General features: G+C 43.4%; 5 protein-coding genes across 5 annotated transcripts; 2 read left to right on the top strand and 3 right to left on the bottom strand.

Annotated features, from left to right (window-relative positions):
• Positions 1 to 373: 373 nt before the first annotated feature.
• Positions 374 to 3,960, bottom strand: BCIN_01g10000 (hypothetical protein). The gene is made up of 2 exons (XM_001556502.2): positions 2,600 to 3,960; positions 374 to 2,501 (listed from the first exon to the last, which is right to left on the bottom strand). Exons 1-2 carry the CDS (start codon positions 3,726 to 3,728, stop codon positions 631 to 633), a joined length of 3,000 nt encoding a protein of 999 aa, XP_001556552.1. The 5' UTR covers positions 3,729 to 3,960; the 3' UTR covers positions 374 to 630.
• Positions 3,961 to 4,271: 311 nt separating this feature from the next.
• BCIN_01g09990 (hypothetical protein) lies at positions 4,272 to 6,842 on the bottom strand. Its single transcript, XM_001556503.2, has 3 exons — positions 5,640 to 6,842; positions 5,012 to 5,584; positions 4,272 to 4,921 (listed from the first exon to the last, which is right to left on the bottom strand). Exons 1-3 carry the CDS (start codon positions 6,254 to 6,256, stop codon positions 4,528 to 4,530), a joined length of 1,584 nt encoding a protein of 527 aa, XP_001556553.1. The 5' UTR covers positions 6,257 to 6,842; the 3' UTR covers positions 4,272 to 4,527.
• A 1,549-nt stretch (positions 6,843 to 8,391) lies between these two features.
• Positions 8,392 to 10,217, top strand: BCIN_01g09980 (hypothetical protein). The gene is made up of 4 exons (XM_001556504.2): positions 8,392 to 8,634; positions 8,687 to 8,835; positions 8,918 to 9,463; positions 9,572 to 10,217. The coding sequence occupies exons 1-4, from the start codon at positions 8,571 to 8,573 to the stop codon at positions 9,830 to 9,832; spliced, it is 1,020 nt and encodes a 339-aa protein (XP_001556554.1). The 5' UTR covers positions 8,392 to 8,570; the 3' UTR covers positions 9,833 to 10,217.
• A 30-nt stretch (positions 10,218 to 10,247) lies between these two features.
• Positions 10,248 to 12,360, bottom strand: BCIN_01g09970 (hypothetical protein). The gene is made up of 2 exons (XM_024690876.1): positions 11,675 to 12,360; positions 10,248 to 11,620 (listed from the first exon to the last, which is right to left on the bottom strand). Exons 1-2 carry the CDS (start codon positions 12,059 to 12,061, stop codon positions 10,616 to 10,618), a joined length of 1,392 nt encoding a protein of 463 aa, XP_024546646.1. The 5' UTR covers positions 12,062 to 12,360; the 3' UTR covers positions 10,248 to 10,615.
• A 542-nt stretch (positions 12,361 to 12,902) lies between these two features.
• On the top strand, positions 12,903 to 17,135 carry BCIN_01g09960 (hypothetical protein). The gene is made up of 7 exons (XM_024690875.1): positions 12,903 to 13,454; positions 13,508 to 13,519; positions 13,620 to 13,726; positions 13,948 to 14,508; positions 14,557 to 15,716; positions 15,809 to 16,780; positions 16,886 to 17,135. The coding sequence occupies exons 1-7, from the start codon at positions 13,405 to 13,407 to the stop codon at positions 16,907 to 16,909; spliced, it is 2,886 nt and encodes a 961-aa protein (XP_024546645.1). The 5' UTR covers positions 12,903 to 13,404; the 3' UTR covers positions 16,910 to 17,135.
• Positions 17,136 to 20,375: the final 3,240 nt, after the last annotated feature.

The following is a 20,375-nucleotide window of genomic DNA, read 5'->3' as shown; positions in this document are numbered from 1 at the left end:
CGGTTTCCACTTTCTCTAATCATGTTTCATTACAGAATTGCTTCTTTTCAGCTTGCAACTTCATCAACATATTGTTTTTAGTCTAGAGAGCTGGCTATGTACAGGAAGAAGCAATCCTTATATGTTGAGGCTAACCTTCTCGCCTATTAACATAGTGCCCCAATCGGTGCTACCGATGTTGCCGCATTAGAGAATGACACTGAAGAGCCCGGAGACCCTAAAACAGACCAAGCTACAGTAACACACTCGTGATTGCATATGCATAACCTATAGTGATTTTCCACACATCCACAAATCACTCTTCAAGCTATAACGACCTCCAGTATCTACAAATTGAGGGAAAATAGTACCTGGAAAATATGAACAATGCAAATGAAAGGAGGAATATTGTGTTCATGACCACTGCAGCTGAGGCGGAATCAAATCAGATCATCTCATAATCATATATTCATTATGCATTATGCAGTATATAGACAGATTCGTGAGCAAACCCAATAGTCCCCCAATCCATACTAGTGGAGGTATGTCTCTACTGTATCCACCACGAATGGAAGATATCATAACGGGGCTATATTACAGCGATTTCTATATCCAAAATTATCCCAGACCATTATTCTTCATACGCATTACCTAGTTCTCTCTTTTTCTGGTTGGGGGAACGAAAGGCTGCGTTGTTCGATTGGCCCAGCCATTCATACTTCTTTTGACACCGAGTGTCTTTTTCACGCCGTTCGATCCTTGTGCTATTGACATACTTGTGGTATGTAATGTTCTCGCGGGACGAACCAATGACAGGATTGCGGGTTTTGCTGTTAGACCCGGAGCAGAAACAGCTGGCGTTGGTTCAGCAGTTATTCTAGGCTGTTTTGCTCTAGGTGGAGAGCTAGACAGGAATACATAGCTATCGTCCTGTTTTTCTTGAATTCGGTTGGCTTTTGGTCGAGATAGGACAGCCGCTGTTCCTAGACGATGCCCGGAAAAAAGCGGAGGGAGAATTTCACTATCATTCTGAGCTGACAACTGTAGCGGTCCTTCGGAGTTTGTATTTCGATGCCTGTGTAATTGCGCAATAGCTCTGGCCTTTTCTTCTCGATACTCATCGACTATTGGTGCTGGCTTAGTCTCCTTTTGTGGCTCTTGCTTCCCCAAAAACCCCAAGAGTGTGCCTTGGCTAGTAGCTGGACCTTTGATTGACTTTTTAGAGCCTTTGGTTCTCTCAACTGCTGAAGCTGACTTGATTTCACCTCTGGTTTGATTCGATGATTGCTCGTCAAGGACCTGAAGATGAGTGCCGGCACTAACAAAACCACCACTCAAAGTAAACCTGGAGGCTCTTTCCATGGTTGTCATGGGCGTGTTGTTATAAACCACGCTCGAAATGTTTCCCGCTTGGTCCGCTATATCAGCTCGCCGACGTTTAGCAGGTCGCTGACCCATGGTGAAATTGGGGTTGCCATTGCTAACAATCCATTTCGACTCGTCTTCTTTGTCATTCTCCGGTTCCAAGGGGTAATATGTATCCTCAATTCGCTCGAGACAAGCAGAAGATTCGGCGATTGATTCTCTACTCGGGAACGGTCGCCGGAGAATCTGAGCTAGGCATTGAACAGTATTTGAACGTAGCGAAGGGCCCTTGTAGTCTAAATGTGCTCTTAAGCCTCGAGCAGAGAGAAAGGGACAAGTTGTGGTCAACTCTTGCAATGAATTTTTGAGGGGACAACTCATGTTAAGTAAAGCCTTAGCTCGAGTCATAGCTACATATAACAATCTTCTTTCTTCGTCAGTGTCCTCTGCTCTAGAGTGTGGTATAGATCCTTGATATGCGCCAGGAATGAAGACTATTGGCCATTCTAGACCTTTAGCAGCATGTATGGTAGATATTGTGACTTGAGGTGTGTTATTTGTTTTGTCTTCCTCCTTCGTTACTTCCGAAGCCAAAGCTACATTGGCTAAAAATCGAGAGAGAGAATCGGAAGCATCTTCTTGTTTTAACCCATCGATTTGAGGGAGTGATTCATCCTCATAGCCATTGGATATAAGCTCTTGGAAGTCTGTAGCCTGAGTCATAAGCTCTTTCACATTGTCCCACTGTGCTTTGGTAATGTCACCACGATGTTCCTCAAGCCAGGTCTCGTAAGACGTTTTCTCTATAATGAACTCCATAATCTTTACAATTGAATTTTCCGTGTTTGAGGGATCTGCAACTTTCTTCATACCCGTCAAGATGATATCAACAAAGACCGAAAGATTTCTCTCGACTGATGCTGTGAGTTTGGTTTTTGTTGCGCGTCTTCCCTGCACGGATTTGAGGATTAGTGACCAAAGGGTTAGTTTTGATTGCTCTGCCTCTTCGAGTAGAGCTTTTATGGTTACCTCGCCGATTCTTCTCGAGGGAGTGTTGATGATTCTCGCTAAAGCATCATTATGATCAGGTAAATTAATCACTCTCAAATAATCCAATAACGTTTTGATTTCTATACGATCGTAAAAACGAAGACCGCCTGCAATATGTTAGCCAAAGGTCAGTCGCGTAGCTGTCTTTTGGAGGCGCCGATCTAGCTGTGAGCTGCACGGTTGGCAGAAGGGAGACGATGCTTACCAACCATACGGTAGGCGATACCTGCTTTACCTAACGAGCTTTCAATGATTCTCGAAAGTGCTGAAGATCGTATCAAAATAGCGAAGTCATTCAAGTCCAGTAGATCACCTGTCATGCCCATGATTCTTTGTATCTCTTGAATGATCCAGTCTGCTTCCTTCTGGGCAGTTGCAAGCTTGCGGAGAACTGGACGTGTGCCGACAACATGAGTAGGCAAAAGAGACTTTGCAATTCTGGACGAATCTTGCTCAATTACATTGAGTGCTGTGAGTAGTATGGCGCCTGATGACCGGTAATTTTCCTCCAATGAGATGGTAACTGTATCCGGGTATTGTGTAATCATTCTTTTGTAGTTCTTAATTTCGGCAGCTCGAAAACTATATATGCTTTGATCGGGATCTCCAACAATGGTGATTCGTTTCTGAGATACCGCAAATAACCGCATGAGATCAAATTGTACCAGGTTTGTGTCTTGAAATTCGTCAATCAAAACGGCTTCAATGTTGGCTACACAGGAAGGATAGAGTCGTAAAAGCTCGACACATCTTACAAGCAAATCGTCGTAGTCGAGCAAGTTCGAAAGCTCCAATGTTGCTTGGTATTCGGCATGAACAATCTCGAATTCTTGTGTATCTACAGTTTTCTTCTTGGCCTCGGGGACTTTGCTTGCAGATGCGGAACCTTTTGCTTTTAAAGAGCTTATGCGAGATCGCGCGACTTTTGGGTCTATGTTTAGGTCCTTCCGCTTCACAATTCTTTTGATGATGGCTAGAGAATCATTCGAATCTGCGATTCCAAAGCCCTTTCGAATTCCTATCAAATGTCCGTATTGTGCCAGGTATATTCGCGCAATCCTATGAAACGTTCCCAGTATTAACTTCGATTCCAATCCATTTCCTATCAACTTCCCAATTCTTTCCTTCATCTCTCGAGCTGCCTTGACCGTAAACGTTGCCACAATTATATTACATGGTTGCAGTCCTTGTTGCAATAACCAAGCCGTTCGCGACGTTAAAGTGTGTGTTTTCCCACTCCCTGGTCCTGCCAATATAGCAAGGGTATTTGCTTGTGACGAAACCGCGGCCTTTTGTGAGGCATTAAGGCCCCTAAGAAGGCTATCAATGGTCATTTCTGTGGCTTAATTCTGCGCTGGAGAGTGTCTCAGGCTTGCGCGTTGTCGAAAATAAGAGATGGTTTGGATAAATAAGGTAGAGCATTTGTGGTTTCTTGGGATTTAAGGCATCTGCAAATTAGGTAATAAGAGCGTTATTATTCTTCTTCTCCCGATAGATTCAATCGTGCTTGGTCTTGAGCCTGCAAACTTCGGGAAAGGAAAAGATGGATTTGATAAGAAAGAGGACGATGATGCGCGACGCGATAAGTTAAGAATCGGCATATCTTGATCGCGCTAAATACGCGAAGTCACGCGTTTTGAAGCATCTCATCTCATCCGTTTGGACAGAATGAAGTACTTTATGTTTATATTTGGGCAACTTTAGAAGTGCACATATGTATTAGCCTCTTTTTAGAGTTCCTTTGGGGGATTAACTCCCCTTTTCATGTTTTCTTTAGGACAATTCGGATTAAATAGATTCAGAGTTTCATCCGAAATCCCTCCAGATAGAACAAATTCCAAGCAGTAGAAGTTTTTAGAGAGAGCCTATCAAACCCATGGTGCATGAGTTGTTTTAGCAGAGTAAATTACATTTTCGTATTCTTTGTAAGTTATGAATGATACTGATAATATCAACTATGTAATCCTAAACTCCAAGACAATGCTTTAGAGAAACATTTTCCATGCCCATGTAACACCTATATCCCGCTTAATAGAGTATCATGCTTGTATGCACTGCCAGTATGCCATATTCATGAAATGCAAGACCATACAAAACTATGCTGCCTGACACCGCACTCCTTACTTTTGCAATTCAAGCATTGCAGCAAGCCACCGCGACTGCTGCTCCCAACAGTGAACTCTCCTCCGCATACATTAACTCCACAATACCACTTCTTGCACCACTTGCTTCTACCAGAATATCAATATGTTTTTGTGTATTTCTTCGAAATTCTGGATAATTTTCCAGCACGGAGCCATTGTAAGCAACGACTGTGTGAGCTGAATTGGCGAGTGGGATTGATTCGGAGGTGTTACGCATGTGCCAGAGGGCATGGACACCAGCAGCAATGAGGCCGCTAGACCGAAGGGTTACGAGGGAAGCGATGAGTCTCAAAGCACGAAGATCGATTTCGGTGGGGGTATGAGAGGATGGGTGACGAGTGGTGAATATTTCTATAGCAGTAGTAAGGTATGGAGTCGTATCGCTAAGAGTAGTGTTAGTCTGGCTTGGTAACTATCAACGAGTAAAGCTGCCGGAAACTACATGGGGTGGTATCTTAAAGTCGGTGACTTACGCTTCGATGTATGAGAGAGTTTCGGTCTCTAACGAGTATTTCTCCCTTAGATTTGTAGGCACCACTCCTCCAAATAGCCCTGCGCTCTGAATCCCATCAATTAATATTAATCGTACAATCTCCCCTATATATCCACCACTCGCGAAATGCTCGAATGGCTGAAAGTCTGGTCGAGGGTGATTTGCTTTCAAAATTTTGTCCCATTTCGTGTACGGAAGATAATTTCCACCAAACATTGAAAGTTCCGTGTTGACAATAACTTGTTTTGCGCAATCATGCCAGGATGCAGGACGAATTCCAAATTTTGGTTGTGAAAAGATATGGACAGGAAGATGAGCTGCAGCATTTAAACCCGTTCCTAAAATCAATGCGAAACGAGTGGTAGGGTCTATATATGCTTTGGAGAGTAATGTTGCAGAAGAGTCGTTCACAATGGCATCCAACTGAACGTTGAGTCCTCTTTTTAAGCAAGAGTCTTCAATCAAGTCGCCTAGGTCTTCTCCAATCAATCCATCGGCAGCACAAAATCCTTTGCCCATGCCCATCAGAAGACCACCCCTGAGTGATGTTTGACTATGAAACAATCGTCAGCTGACATCGAATTTGACAATTATCTTGAAGGTCATACTTAATAGGAAAAGACCAGGACAGTCCCACGGATAAGGGTGCCTTCGACATTACATGTTCTTCTGTTCCCCCGGAAAGAGTGTCGACAATTCGATCTGCCATCCAATCGAAGAACTGTACCCCGACAAGCTGTCTCTCAGCATTTTTGATCTTGAAAGATTTTAATTCAATAATCTCAATTTCTTTCCCTTCGCATCCTTTCCCCGCAAGTTTAATCAACGCCACCCGAAAAGTCGATCCCCCGACATCTAGAGCAAGGTATGTTCCACATTCATGACCACTAGGCAATTGATGATTGTATGAAGGAAGCATACATTGTGGATTTTCCAATAAGCTCTCTGCGAACTCTTTTCTCAAGCCATCCGACAACGCCAGCAAAGAGGCCTCTGTCGTAGAATCTTTAAAAGCAGCTTTAACCTCGTCTAGAAACTTCTTGACTTTTGTCAGTGAAATCTCCTTTACATCAACATTTTCGTCCTTGAATCGTTTGATAGTCGAGGGCGCAATCCAGAATTTGATAATGATCTCTAAAATCGACTTTGTTTTAAGAAAAGATTTGATGAATGCGGCATAGAAAGCCTGTCGTACCCTATGCATGGCAGCGATGAACGGCTGCATGATATGGAGTCCTCATACATATAGGAAATACTCAATGAGACTAACGCACTAAAATACGAAAGTGCTAGGGTGGTGCTTATATGGTCCCGCCCGCTCCATATCACGGCAAAGACGAAGAAGGGAGTGTAAACAAGTAAAAGATTGATAAGATGGCAAACTTCAATTAAGTCAAAAAAATGGATCCGATGGATGTAAAAGGAAAGGCCAGATCGGGCGGTAGAGGTATACGATGCAAAGAGGAAGTTATGGTAGTAGGACGTTTACCCGCGTGCTCGTAAAAATTGTGTCGGTTGGAGGTTTCGGCGGATTTGTGGTAACAACATCAAATGAATGGATGAGTGAACGAACGAGCGAATGACTACAGAAGAAACACGTACAAGACCTCTTACTTTGCTGGGAAGGGTGACTATTGCGCCATCGTTCATGAGGAATGCAATATCAAACAATTGGCTACCCAGCTCCAAGAATAGATTGAATGGGTAGGATAAGGGAAGCAGAAGTTTAAGCCAAGAATGGAGAGAATGCTACAACTAGGCACGAATCATTGGGAGTAACATCGTATCCTCACTCGGTTCATCATTTCCTCGAAAGTTGGATCTCAATGCTAGTGAAAATAAATTAATAAAAGTTACCTTCCCTTCTTCAATTGAAACAAGCTACTTGGGAATCAAGGGTCCAGTGCTGAGCCGTCCCTCCATCTGTTTAGACGTTGAGAAATTCTGCATTGCTGGGTTGGGTTGCTGGATTGCTGGATTGTCCAGCAGGACAAGATCCTCAAGACCATTGAAAATGGATATGCCCCTGCATGATGGCGCCCTTCCCCATCTTTGGATAAGAGAGATATGATCTGAGTTGCCCAGGTCGTACGAAGTGGCAGACCCGACGTCCCTACTCCATCGCATCCGAATCAGACGCAGACTCAGAGAAACATCCCAAGAGCATTCCCACGAGTCAAAATGTCAAAATTCCGTGATATATGTGGTTCGTATAGCATGGAAACTAAGCCGTACGTGGTAATATTATCGTGGGCTCCAGTACAATCACAGCTAGCAAAATGATTAGTCGCCTTGCTCGTTTCAAAGCAACGTTACAATTGGGGAAAGAAAGCATTTTCATCCCCGTACCACCATCCACAGGAAAGCTTGGATATTCTTTCTGCGGTACTGTACATGCATGCAATTACACCATAGGAAAATGTGAGAGAGCGCGAAGACGGATCTATGGGGAGAAGGAATTAAGAAGAAATTGAGAAGAAACTGAGAAGATGGGAAGGCTTATCTAAGCATCCATCATTAGCTAACGTTATCATTTATCGCTTCTAAAGTGTTGAGTGTTGCCAAAGTACTTACGGACTGGCGATCAGCTATTGTCTGATGCTGATATAGCATGGCACTTTCCTATGAAATGATCATTCCATCCACGATCCAACCGTTTACAGTAATAATGTGCGAAGTAACTAAAGCCATTCTAGCCTACAGAGTACATCTCTCCAAACCACAATTCTGATCAGGACAAGCTTTAAGCGAATGTAACGGTAAGACAACAAGATGAACCATCCATCAAACGTCCTTTGGGGTTTTCCCGACCCTTCTTCCATGAAACTTCACCACCATCAGATTCTGGAGGATGTTTGGAAGGCTGGTATCGAGGGGGTGACTAGGTACAGGTGTATGACGACCAACGATTTTGATTTGATATACCAATGGCGCGGCCAATCTTTTGGCCATCCATCTGAATTTGCTCCTTAACTTGTGACTCGGGGCATCTAGGGCTCATGGTGACAGCCGTTGGTGGAGATGTATTGATCTTGTGGGGTAAGCAAACTACCATACTGCTTTCTATCAGACTACCGATATCAGGAAGGCTATCAGTACTGGGTCATCGTGACGTTCCATACACTATCAAGATGATGGAGGGGCAGAATGATAGAGTTGGAGGTCACAATACTCGAAACTGTCCAATGAACAACACTACCGCGAGAACTTTGTATCAAGGTTTGTCGATGAAAGTTTGGATTTCCTTGTTGTGAAGCGCGGGAGCTAATGGGTTGATGCCATCATCTTGGAGCGAACCCGATATCAGTAAGTACGGTAGGTACGTCGAACCATTTGACCAGTTTCTTTGATTACCTACTAGGTAGACAATCTGCGGTTTTATATTCACTGTTCGCATGCCGTATACTCCATCTCGGGGGGAATATAATCATACCTAAGCTTTCTGCAAATTTACATTACAACCTACAAACACCTACATACTTTGTATCGAGAATTCAAGTATCCTCATACCTTCCTACATTAATTCAAATACAATCAAAATGAGATTCATCATCAGAGACGGTAGAACTGAGGCTTCTGCCTATGTTGCGCAGTACATTGTTGGTAAGACTCTACCTCTACCTGAAGATATAAACGTTGATTGACATTTGCTTAGATCGTATCAACGCTTTCGGACCAACCCCAGACCATCCTTTTGTCCTTGGTCTCCCTACTGGTTCCTCTCCAATTGGCATATATAAGATTCTCGTCGAAAAGTACAAGGCTGGTGAAATCTCATTCAGAAATGTTGTCACTTTCAATATGGTATGTTTGTAAACTTGGCACATGAAGCTACATTTGTCTCTCGTGTTAGGAATCGGATCACTAACACAAGTAACTTGCATAGGATGAATACATTGGTATTCCCCGCAACCACCCAGAAAGCTATCACACGTTCATGTACAAGCATTTCTTCTCCCACGTTGATGTCCTTCCTCAAAACGTCCACATCTTGAATGGCAACGCCGAGAACCTCGAGGCCGAATGCGTACAATATGAAGAAGCTATCAAAGCAAAGGGTGGAATCGATTTGTTTCTTGGTGGAATTGGACCCGATGGACACATCGCATTCAATGAGCCTGGATCTTCCCTCGCATCTCGCACAAGAGTCAAGACTTTGGCATATGATACAATCATCGCCAATTCCCGATTCTTCGATAATGATCTGGAGAAGGTTCCAAGAATGGCTTTGACAGTGGGTATTCAAACAATCTTGGAGGCTAGAGAAGTTGTCATCATTATCACTGGAGCACACAAGGCTTTGGCTTTGGCAAAATGTATTGAAGAAGGCGTGAACCACATGTGGACTCTCTCTTCTTTACAGATGCACCCACATCCAATGATTGTTGCAGATGAAGACGCAACACTTGAGCTTCGAGTTAAGACAGTCAGAGTAATTGCCCCACTTTACTTTACCCCGCTATCCACTTACCCCTCCATGACCACTCTCCTCCATCATCATAGATGAGTTGAACTCCGTTACTAACAAAATTTCAAACAGTACTGGAAATCGATTGAGAAAGTCGCCGCCGATGAAGGTTTCGAACAAATCCTCCCATCTTCTGCTCGTACGGGTCCCAAGCGTACTGTCCCTCTCGCACCGATGGCAGAGAGCTTAATCAAAGAAACCCCTACCATTATGTCTCCAAAACCTCTCACAAGCACTTTCTTAGCTGCACCAGCTACCGAGTATCCCATTCGCAGAAGCATTACTCCAGACTTAATTCCCGACCGTATGGGAAGCAGAATCGTGTCGGTTTAACCCTGCGGTTAGTAAGTGGGTTACAGATTCGATAATATTGGGTGGGTGGGCACGGGAGGATCACATTGGGTTACATGGACACAAGATAACAAGTTCTTCTCTTCGTAGCGGAGTTGTTAGTCTTCTTACGGATTATTTGCGGGGGGTAGATCTACTCGATGCTTTTCTTACTCTTCTCTTTACTTTCTCCTTTTGACAATATGTATCTTTGCAAGATGCTGAGTCCCTCCTGCTTCTTTTGTTTTTTACGGGCTAGGGAGTCGGGAACTTATTTTACATTAAAGTAAATGCATCTGCACTAAACTTCTAAGATTCCCACGAATCCTGTGTATTACTAGATAGATGAGAGTAAATGAGAAATGAATAAATGAATATAAATTAATCATCATTGTGTTTTATAGTAGTGTGCGTGTTTTGTATTGTATTGTGTGTGTTATTTTTATGAGTTCTTATCAATACAAATATCATATATGCCCACATAGCATGCTTACAAAGGGTATAATGAGTATGTATTTTGACAAAAATCTATCTATATCTATGTGTTCTCGTTCTGAATTGGGCTGTGAAACCAATTTCTATCTATGTAGGTAATTCCTGGGCAATTCAGCGGAGAGGTAGACAATTTGCTTAATCTGTAAGTACAAACAAATGAAGAGAACTCGAAACTCCAAATGAAAAAAGCCTCCATAATCTTCCCTTCCCACCATTATCAAGATACAATTGCTCTCCCATTCATTCCCTAGCATCTATTCGACCTCTACCTCGAACCCAAATTTCACCTTCCTATCCGATAATCTTTGCCCTATCTTCTCCCTCCCTCTCAAAAACCCTCACCCCAAATTTCCACACCTCATCCACCACAACCCTCTTCCTGCCCTCCTCCATCACCACATCCAACACACACAAATCGGCATCCATTCCTCCTTCCAACTTACCCTTCACGTGCTCCAAGCCCAGCATTCTCGCCGGGGTCTCCGTCACTGCTTTCAGCGCCTGCGCTACACTGCACCCTGTCCAGTTGAGAAAATTGGATACGCATTCTACTAGGGTTATGGAGGAGCCTGCGATTTTCCCATCGGATTCCAGACGTAGGTGGATGCCGTCTTTGAGGATGAAATCATTGTTCCAGGCGTAGCGGCCGTTGGGGAGACCGACGAGGTGCATGGCGTCTGTGACGAGGATGAGGCCCGAGGGGTGCGCGTTGTAGGCTAGGGTTATGGTGGTGGGGTGGAGATGGATGGAGTCGGCTATGATGCCGAAGTAGGGACGTTGGGTTATGGGTTTGGGAAGAGGGGGGATGATGTTTTGAGTGACGAGGGGAGAGGAAGGGGGGGTAGTGGAGGGGGAAGAATTGGTTGTAGGAGTTGTACCGAGGAGACCAAAGATTCCGGGATTGCGGTGGTGGAGAGGGAGCATGGCGTTGAAGAGATGAGTTATCATTGTTGCTCCGGCGGTGACGGCGGCGGTGGCATCTTCGTAGGTGGATTCTGTGTGGCCAATGCTGAAAATGATGTTGTGAGGGGGAGAAGTGAGTGTTGGGATGAGGGAAGTCATGTGTGGAAGTTCGGGGGCAGCGGTGATAAGACGGATGTTTCCTCGGAGGTTTGAGGCACCGTAACAATCTGAGAGTGAAGTGAGGTCGCTGGATTTGGGAGCTAATAGGACGGGGAGGGGATGGATTCCATTTTTTGTGGGAGCGAGAAATGGACCTTCGACGTGAGCGCCGAGTGATTCGGTTCCATCTGATGCAAGACGATTTGCTCCCGAGGGACCTAGAAATGGAAGTGCCTTGAGGAAATTGTCAGTATAGGTCCATCCGTATAGAGCACACCAAATACTTACATGATGATAGACCTCCGGTCTTGATGATGTGATAGTAGGTAAATGTGAAGTAACACCCGTCTTAATCAACAATTGATTAACCCTCTTGAATTCCTTTGCATAAGCATTAGGATCATCACTTTCTGGTATAGAAGCAAAATCGAAACCAAAAGCTCCATTTAATTGAGTATCAATGAAACCTGGTGAGATAATGCGACCACCCAGATCAATAACTTCATCTGGTACACATAATTGACCGTAAAAGGCTTCCTGGCTTTGAATAATTTTACCGTTGAATGAGGAGACCCATAGATCTTGGGTTACTAAAGATTCGCCCTTTAGGAGACGGCAATTTGTAAACTTTGTGACTTTGGAAGTCGAGCTTGGTGGTGGTAGTGCCGATGGCATGGTCGTGGATTCGATTGTAGAGTGATGTCACCGAGGAAGGGAGAAAGGGAGGAAGATAGGAAGGGAGTGTTTTAAGTAGGGAATAATAAGGCAGGAGACAAAGAGAAAGAGGATTTGAAGATTTGAAGATTGAAGATATCATGCAAATAGTACTGCAATCTCATGCACTAGGAAATGAATATCTCTAGGTTTGAAGTCCAAAAAGTTGGACTGTGAGAATTCACTTGTACCTTCCATAGTTTCCTTACATATGACCATATCTACCTACCTACCTACCTACCTACCTACCGCATCCACCCATATGCCGTATTGGAAATGGATTGATAGTGCAAATCTAAACATTAGCTCATCCAAAACATGATAGCCCTAAACACCCTTGGGAGGCAAAGGTAGCTATCTTGCAGACTGAAAATTTCAATCTCAATTTCATGTGTTATCGATTGTATCATGCAAGGACCCAAGTATCAGCATCATATGTCATATTGCATCTATCCCATCCTATCTACCACATCGTAGCGTTGGGCTGGCATGGTGTGTGGTTGATTGCGTGGAGTGGAGAGGAACAAGAGCTACCGTCAACGTTTAGTCTTGGGATCTTGTGTGGTGAGGGAACCGCAAATACATATGTAACGTCGTATCGAATCGACGGATCATCGGAAGTCGGTCGTTTTGAGACCAGAGAAATGTTGGTCGAATGACAGTCTAATTATCAAGCACACTTGAAATCACTCGATGATAATGACAAGATGCCAAGCCGCCGAGATTGCATGTTATTATCTGTCTGGACTTTGAGTGAGGGGACTTTGAACGATCTTGGAAAACATGCTGGGTGAATTATTATGTGTGAAGTGAAGCGAAGCCACACCCCACGGAGCACAGTCCGATCATTCCCCGGCAACCTCACAGCATCATGTGACCATTTCAGATGGAGGAAGAACGCCCCAGCCACCCACTTATCATTGGGGACAATTTGTACTTCCATCCTAATAAAACATCCTGCGGCCCTAGCTGACACCAACCACTTACATCTGTTCAAGTGGCACACACCAAGGTGCTGGATATGTGAGGCTGATGATTGATCATACATCAAAATATACTTCTTGAATAGTGGCGAAGAAGCGACGGCTGTGATGAATTCGTCCATCTTCACCTTTCCTTGTATAACACCACCCAATAGTATTCTCACATGTCATGAATTCTTGATTGCACACAGCAAGCGGAGCAGACGATCATCCTAGACTCTCAGCCAACGTTGCGCTCAAGTTTATAGCCCTGTTACACTCTCCAAATTGCGTTGTCCAGAGGGGAAATAACGACATTTGTACAGCAAGGAAATATCCAAGATGGATGTTACAGAAGAGGAACTGGATCCTTTGTGGAAGGACCTCGATTGGTAGGTCCTGGGTCACTTGTGTAGAGATTTGGAAGTAGGCTAACAAAATGAAGGGCCATGGGACAGTGAGTGTATTCTTGATCTACTGAGCCGTGTGGGACAACATTTTATGGCTCTGCAATTATTTCTTGATCCAGGATACTAATCGGGTATCTCTAAGTACAGATGCTTTATGATGGGATTCGAAGGGACCGAGGTTACTCCTCAGATCAGGACTCTTATTGAAGATCACCATCTAGGTGCTATTTTGTTGTCGACGAAGAACATGAAGTGTAATAATTTGTATTTCTTATTTCCGTTTGTAGTGTTTCTGCTTTTCTGTCGTTTTGTAATCCAATGGGTGCTTGGCAGTGGCTTTCACTTGTCACCTTGATGGCTATTGACCCAGCCATGTAATTCGCCTCCCAGTCGCATATATTTCACGTGCATATCATTCATATGATGATGATGTTGTTCTTTGAGTTCCCTTATTGACAATCGTTGACCTGAGTAGCTGCCCGCGAGACAGCAAATTTAGTACAGGAACTCCAAACGATCGCGCATCAAGCTGGTCATCTAGTCCCCTTAATCATTGCTCTTGACCAAGAGAATGGTGGCGTTAATAGCCTTTTTGATGAAGATTACATCTGCCAATTTCCAAGTGCAATGGGAATGGCAGCAACTGGATCTCTAGAGCTTGCATACGAAGTTGCCAATGCCACAGCCAAAGAGTTATCAGCGGTTGGGGTTAATATGATAATGGGCCCTTGTCTTGATGTCTTGACAAATGCTCGTTATCAGCCATTGGGTGTTAGGGCTACTGGGGACGATCCTCAAGAAGTTTCCCAGTATGGTATTGCTGCTATGAATGGATATAAGGATGCTGGACTCGCTTCCTGTGGGAAACATTTTCCATCTTACGGAAATCTAGATTTCTTAGGGTCATCTCTTGATATGCCCATAATCACAGAGACTCTTGAACAGTTAAGTCTTGGTGCTCTTGTTCCTTTTCGAAATGCTATTCGTGAAGGAATGGATTCTATTATGGTTGGTGGATGTGCAATAGCAAATGCTGGTTTGTTCATCTTTTGTATTGTTGGCTTGTATTGTTAACACCGAATAGGGATGAATGTCATGCACGCTTGTCTTAGTGATCAAGTTGTGGATGATCTCCTTCGTAACGATCTTGGCTTTAACGGTGTAGTTGTTTCCGAATGTCTTGAAATGGAGGCATTGAGTCATGATATTGGAGTCAGAGGTGGTACTGTCATGGCAGTAGAAGCTGGGTGTGATTTGGTACTTCTCTGCCGTTCTTACTCCGTTCAAAGAGAAGCCATTGCAGGATTAAAACTTGGTCTGGAAAACGACATGATCTCTAGAGAACGTATCAATCTCTCTCTAAAGCGAGTTTTGAGGGTCAAATCACAGTGCACATCTTGGGCTAAAGCCTTAAACCCTCCAGGTATCAGTCACCTAACATCTTTGCATCCTGGCCACCTCGCTTTGTCTACAAAAGCATACGATAACTCAATAACTATTATGAGAGATAAAGGCCATTTACTCCCGCTATCAAATAGTTACTCCGAAGATGACGATGATCTTCTCCTTCTAACACCATTAGTGAAGCCATTACCTGCGTCAACTGCAACTCTTGGCCATGATAATGCAAAATCTACCAATAATGAATCTGAGAAATCACACAAGTCATCAATCATGAGTGGCGAAGGTGTATTTCGAGAGTTAGGGAGAGCTTTAGCACGTCAAAGACATGGACGACTTCTGCATACTTCATATACCGCAAATGGAGTTCGACCAGTTCATGAAAATTTGATCAATAGAGCAGGAACCATTATCATTATAACGGCAGATGCAACTCGAAATTTATATCAAAATGGATTTACCAAGCATGTCGCTATGATGTGTTCAATGCTTAGTTCTGCAGGAAAGAAAAAGTCATTGATTGTGGTTTCAGTGAGCTCTCCATATGACTTTGCCATGGATAAGAGTATTGGGACATATGTTTGTACTTTTGATTTTACGGAAACGGCTATGAAAGCATTGGTGAGAGCGTTATTTGGCGATTTTGTTCCTCAAGGAACATTACCTGGTACGCTTAGAAAGAGTAGGAAAGTACAGAAATCGAGACAGCATTGGTTAGTGGAGAGTTATAATAGAGATAGAGATGCAAGAGGTCTACAAGCACTCATTAAATCTATTGAGAAGACTACTCCACCGAATCAGCAATCGGCATTATCGGGAGCGACAGCGGGTTCGTTCGAAATGGTATGTATTCTAGACTCTTTCATTACACAATGATATCCTATCCTCATATACATTCAAGTATAAAATCGCTAACAGTCTCTCCCTCTTCTCAGCCATCCGTCGCAAATCATAATTCTCTTGAAGAGTCTCATTACGTTGTGCGCAACAGCAGTACTCAAGCTCTATTTGGCTTTTGCTCCACCAGTTATTTACCCAGTACTCATACCGGTACAATCTCCACCCTATTTGTCGACCCTTCCAAACGTAATCTTTCTATCGGTCACTCCCTTCATCAACGCGCTCTCCGCCATCTCCTTCTAAAACCAAATATCACTCACCTTCAACTTGGCTCTACCCTCCCAGCTATCTACCTAGGCATCCCTATGAGCGACCTCACCGAAGGCGCACGTCTTAAACGCTGGTTCGCTACAAATGGCTGGGACGTCCTTTCTCCCCGATTTCTGTACACATTGATAATTCGCAACGTATCAATTTGGACCCCTCCGGAAGGCCTCTTAGGAACAATCCAACGCCTGTCCCTTCAATTTGATTTAATTCAAGGTCCTTCAAATGCCGCAACCCAAGTTCTCGACTTCGTCCAGACTCATTCGTCGCCTGAAATTCATAGTATTTATAATCTCGCAATCATGGATAACAGATGTTGTGGTATTGTGAGGGCTAAATCACCAATCGATGGGAGTCTCGTGGGGACGATTATCATCTCTCGTTCTGAGACCATGCTTTCTCGCTGGATGCCCGTTCTTTCTTCTTCTCCTACTCAATCTAATTCTATTTCCCATACAAATTCCAACAACTCGAATTCCAAGGGGAAAGAAAAGGAAGGAAATAGAAATGAAAATAGCACAGTAGGGGGTATCCTAGCCCCAATCATCCCATCGAATAATGCACAACGTGAAACAATCTTGCAAGGATTGGTCATGTTGAGTATCCGACAGAATAAAAATAAGGGGGATGGAAAGGCAGTGGTGTTGAATTGGGTTGTGGGAAGTGATAGGGATGTTTTGCTGGGGATGGGATTTGATGTGTTGGAGGCGTGGGAAGAGGTTGTTTGTGAAGTTGATAGGGTGAGTGTCTTTTGATTTGCAATGGGAGTATGGTGTAAATATTAGAGAGCTGAGCGCGTGGAAAGATTTTATGAGGAAGATTTGCTAATGTTTCATTGTTTGTAGTGGAGTGATATGAGTCTAGGTTGAAGGGGAGATGGAAAGAGGAGTAGATGCGATATTTTCTTGTATGTTTAACTTATTCAATATACTCAAAATCAACAATTGTAATGATGATGTTCTTGGATGATATAGTATACTCCTCTTCTCCTCTCTTCCTCTTTCAATTCTCAAAGACATCTCCTATAAACTTTTGGTATTAGGCAGGTATGTAAATAGATCGGTATTGATCTATATATATGAATGATGTTTTTTAAAAAAAAAGGGGGGGGGGGGGGGGGGGGGGTATTACATGGCTGAGAAAGGGATAGATAGAAGGAGTATTTGAAAATGTGGTGTGCTTGCTTGCTTGCAAGTTTATGTATACAGTGATAATGATAATCTGGTGTTGAATATGTAGTCCGTCTTTTTTGCTGAGAGAGAGAGAGAGGACCTTTGGGGAAAGGATTCTATAATGATGCGATGCTAGTGATTGGAATCTTACGTCTAGATTCTCTCGCTTCGTTTCTCGTCTTCTTATTTCCTATGCGCTGTTGTTTATTCGCTCCTCGTTCCTCGCTCCTCGTTCTTCTCGTGATATTTCTCTCTTCTTCTCGTTCCTATTCCCTTCTTCCCCCTTCCTCCTGCGGTATCTCTTTCTTTTCCTAATTCACCATTTCTCATCCCCTTCCTCTTCTCCGTACGTATGTATCATTCTCCCTTTATATATATATATATCTATATATCTATATTTCCCACTCCCGGTTCCCGAAGTATTCACCTTTCTTCTTCTAATCTTATATTTCTTCCTCTTCCTCTTCCCCTCATTATTCATTCACTATTTTCAATTCATATTCACTATCTATCCTCATTCACCAATTCCAACTCCTCACACAATTCCAGCCAAGCCAAACACATTCACATTCACACATCATTCAACCAAATCAGCTGACTGACCATACCCTAATCCATCCTACCTACCTACCTACCAGACCACACCTCTTACCAATAACCATTCATCATTTACCTCTCACCGAATAAGTATGCATCAGTATCCTTTTCCCATCTCGTATTGCAAAAAGTGTGTGTATGTATTGAGTCTTCACCCATCCATCCACACCATATATATTCAATCAATCAATCAATCAATCAGCCACACACACACACACACACACACACACACACACACACACACACAACCTAATTTCCACCCCCCCAAATAATAAAGCCGTCTTGTGATCAACCCAATTCTCAACCAAATCAAAATAAAAGAAAAAAAAAACAAAAAAAAACTTTTGTTGCATATCTATCATCCAATCTTAATATGCAAATTTCCGCACCCAAGCTATCAGCTGCTCTTTTGTTGCATATCTAAGTATTTATACTTTTTTATTGGTTGTACACATGATCGAGCGATCGTATTGAGGCTTACTTATGTTTCAGGCGAATGATATTTTGGTTGTAGGTTGTAGGTTGTAGCTAGGTATGTGTACTGTAAGATCATCTTTGGGGGGGGGGCAGAGAGGGGAGTGGTTAATGTATGTATATGTATATGTATATGTATGTGTATGTGTATATGTATATTTATATGTGCATGTTTTAGGGAATAATAATAACAATAATAATGATAAAGTATTTTTTATGTATATCAACTCAACTCCCCCCTACCTACCTACCTCCCTACCTACCCAGCATCCAACCAAAAACAAACAAACCATCAAAACCATTTGTTGCACATCTCAAATCCAATGAGAACACCACAAACCCTTTTCCCCAAATCCAAAAAGGAGGTGAGTGAGTGAGCGAGGGATGCGAAAATCATCCATTCCATCCCATCCCATCTCCACATAACCAATCCATCCCTCCCAACCTCACCCCCCAATAAACCACACTCCCCAAACCTCCAAACGTTTTTGTTGCACGCCTTCCAGCCAAAGAAAACCTCTCGATTCCCCCCCTTCCCAACCCTCATCTCCCTCAACCTCTTTGTTGCACATCTCAAGCCAATCTGTTCATTTTCCTCAAGACCTTCCCCGCGCACGCCCCCCTTCCAATACCGTGCGAGCGACGAGTATCGAATCCACTGTGCCCTCTCCACCTCTACACCGTATCCTGTATACCCCTTTTTCATACATCACTTCCTCACGAGCTCTGCTCTTCTCTCCGTTTTGTTGCACATCTAAACCAACCACCGCGTCGGAAATGAATCAGAAGGAGAATCAAATTTCAAACCCCAGGCACTCATTCATTCATTCATACATTCATTCATCCCCCTAATCAAATCAAATCATATCACATCAAACCCAAGAAATCTCCACTCCTCCCTCCCTCACAACCAGTGACCTCCCATCCTTCCATTCCCACCCCTACCTCCAAAAAAAAAAAAAAAAACCAAACCAAACCCTCCTCCCTCCCCCCCAATCCAAACAAACCCATGACATCAAAAAATGACTCTCCAACCCCCTCCCCCAACCAATCCGCACCCTGCATTCATTCCTATCGCCCTCTCCTCCCCACCACCAACTAACCTAAGGCAAACATCGAATCGCGATGCAAATCCCATACTTTCTTTCCTCTCCACCCAAAAATAAACCGCGCGTGAGATTTTCTTCATTTTGTTGCACGTCTATCCACGAACCATAAACTTAGTAACTCGAGAACCTAGTCAGTTCGCTAGAGCCGACCCGACCACCCTGCATCTATCAGCCGTCTAGAAAGCCAGTCAGTGAGTGGTAGTTATTAGTGTGTCACTCGGTCCTCTGGTCAAAAAGTCTCCACACCCACCCTCTCTCCTTTTTCCCTTTCGAGAATTCCATCTTCAATCATCTCCCCATCCCATCCCATCCCATCCCATCCTCATCCTCATTCTCATCTTCAACGCTCAGCACACTCACTAACCCTACACATCCATCCCCAAGCACGACAAACCAAGTCCCTACAAAATCTACAATACACATCAACGATTCTACATCTCACCGCTTCTTACTTCTTACAAGTAGGTAGGTGGTAGGTATATATTTGATCATATCATCATATCATTCACCTTACATGACTATCCTGCCCATCGCGTACGAAATATGAATGAATGAATGAATGAATGAATGAATCAAGACAACGCTGGGGCCGGGAAGGGCAAGCGGTGAGGTGAAGGAGAGATGAAATGGAGGTTAGGTGGTTCGAGAGACAAGTGATATATCTACTAGCAATCAATATATGTATGGATAGAGAAGAAAGTCTCGACTATTTACTCTATTTATATATCTACTCTACTCTATCTACTCTACACATTCTAATCAAATCAAATCAAATCAAATCAACATCTCAAACACTTTCAACATATCAAAATCCTCTCCATCTCTCAAATCCAATTTCAACAATCAAACCCCCTTCAATCCCTGATAGATCCTTATGAACAATATACAAAATAACACAGTTCCACCCACATCTACATTCACACTCGCACTCACCAAACACCCCTCCTAAATTCCCCCAAATTCATCTCTCTTCCTCTTCCTCT

The sequence above is a fragment of the Botrytis cinerea genome, chromosome 1, assembly GCF_000143535.2.
Source record: "Botrytis cinerea B05.10 chromosome 1, complete sequence".
Taxonomy (NCBI): Eukaryota; Fungi; Ascomycota; class Leotiomycetes; order Helotiales; family Sclerotiniaceae; genus Botrytis; species Botrytis cinerea.
The sequence above is the reverse complement of the archived record's forward strand: the minus strand, read 5'-3'. Positions and strand labels throughout refer to the sequence as shown.

Coding starts and splice junctions, on each gene's coding strand:
- BCIN_01g10000 (XM_001556502.2), bottom strand. CDS start 3,728: ATGACCATTGATAGCCTTCTTAGGGGCCTTAATGCCTCACAAAAGGCC. Junction 2,502..2,599: donor TATCGCCTACCGTATGGTTG/GTAAGCATCGTC, acceptor AACATATTGCAG/GCGGTCTTCGTTTTTACGAT.
- BCIN_01g09990 (XM_001556503.2), bottom strand. CDS start 6,256: ATGCAGCCGTTCATCGCTGCCATGCATAGGGTACGACAGGCTTTCTAT. Junction 5,585..5,639: donor TCCTGGTCTTTTCCTATTAA/GTATGACCTTCA, acceptor ATTGTTTCATAG/TCAAACATCACTCAGGGGTG. Junction 4,922..5,011: donor ACTCTCTCATACATCGAAGC/GTAAGTCACCGA, acceptor CACTACTCTTAG/CGATACGACTCCATACCTTA.
- BCIN_01g09980 (XM_001556504.2), top strand. CDS start 8,571: ATGAGATTCATCATCAGAGACGGTAGAACTGAGGCTTCTGCCTATGTT. Junction 8,635..8,686: donor TGTTGCGCAGTACATTGTTG/GTAAGACTCTAC, acceptor ACATTTGCTTAG/ATCGTATCAACGCTTTCGGA. Junction 9,464..9,571: donor TTCGAGTTAAGACAGTCAGA/GTAATTGCCCCA, acceptor AATTTCAAACAG/TACTGGAAATCGATTGAGAA.
- BCIN_01g09970 (XM_024690876.1), bottom strand. CDS start 12,061: ATGCCATCGGCACTACCACCACCAAGCTCGACTTCCAAAGTCACAAAG. Junction 11,621..11,674: donor GACCGGAGGTCTATCATCAT/GTAAGTATTTGG, acceptor AATTTCCTCAAG/GCACTTCCATTTCTAGGTCC.
- BCIN_01g09960 (XM_024690875.1), top strand. CDS start 13,405: ATGGATGTTACAGAAGAGGAACTGGATCCTTTGTGGAAGGACCTCGAT. Junction 15,717..15,808: donor CAGCGGGTTCGTTCGAAATG/GTATGTATTCTA, acceptor CCCTCTTCTCAG/CCATCCGTCGCAAATCATAA. Junction 16,781..16,885: donor TTGTTTGTGAAGTTGATAGG/GTGAGTGTCTTT, acceptor CATTGTTTGTAG/TGGAGTGATATGAGTCTAGG.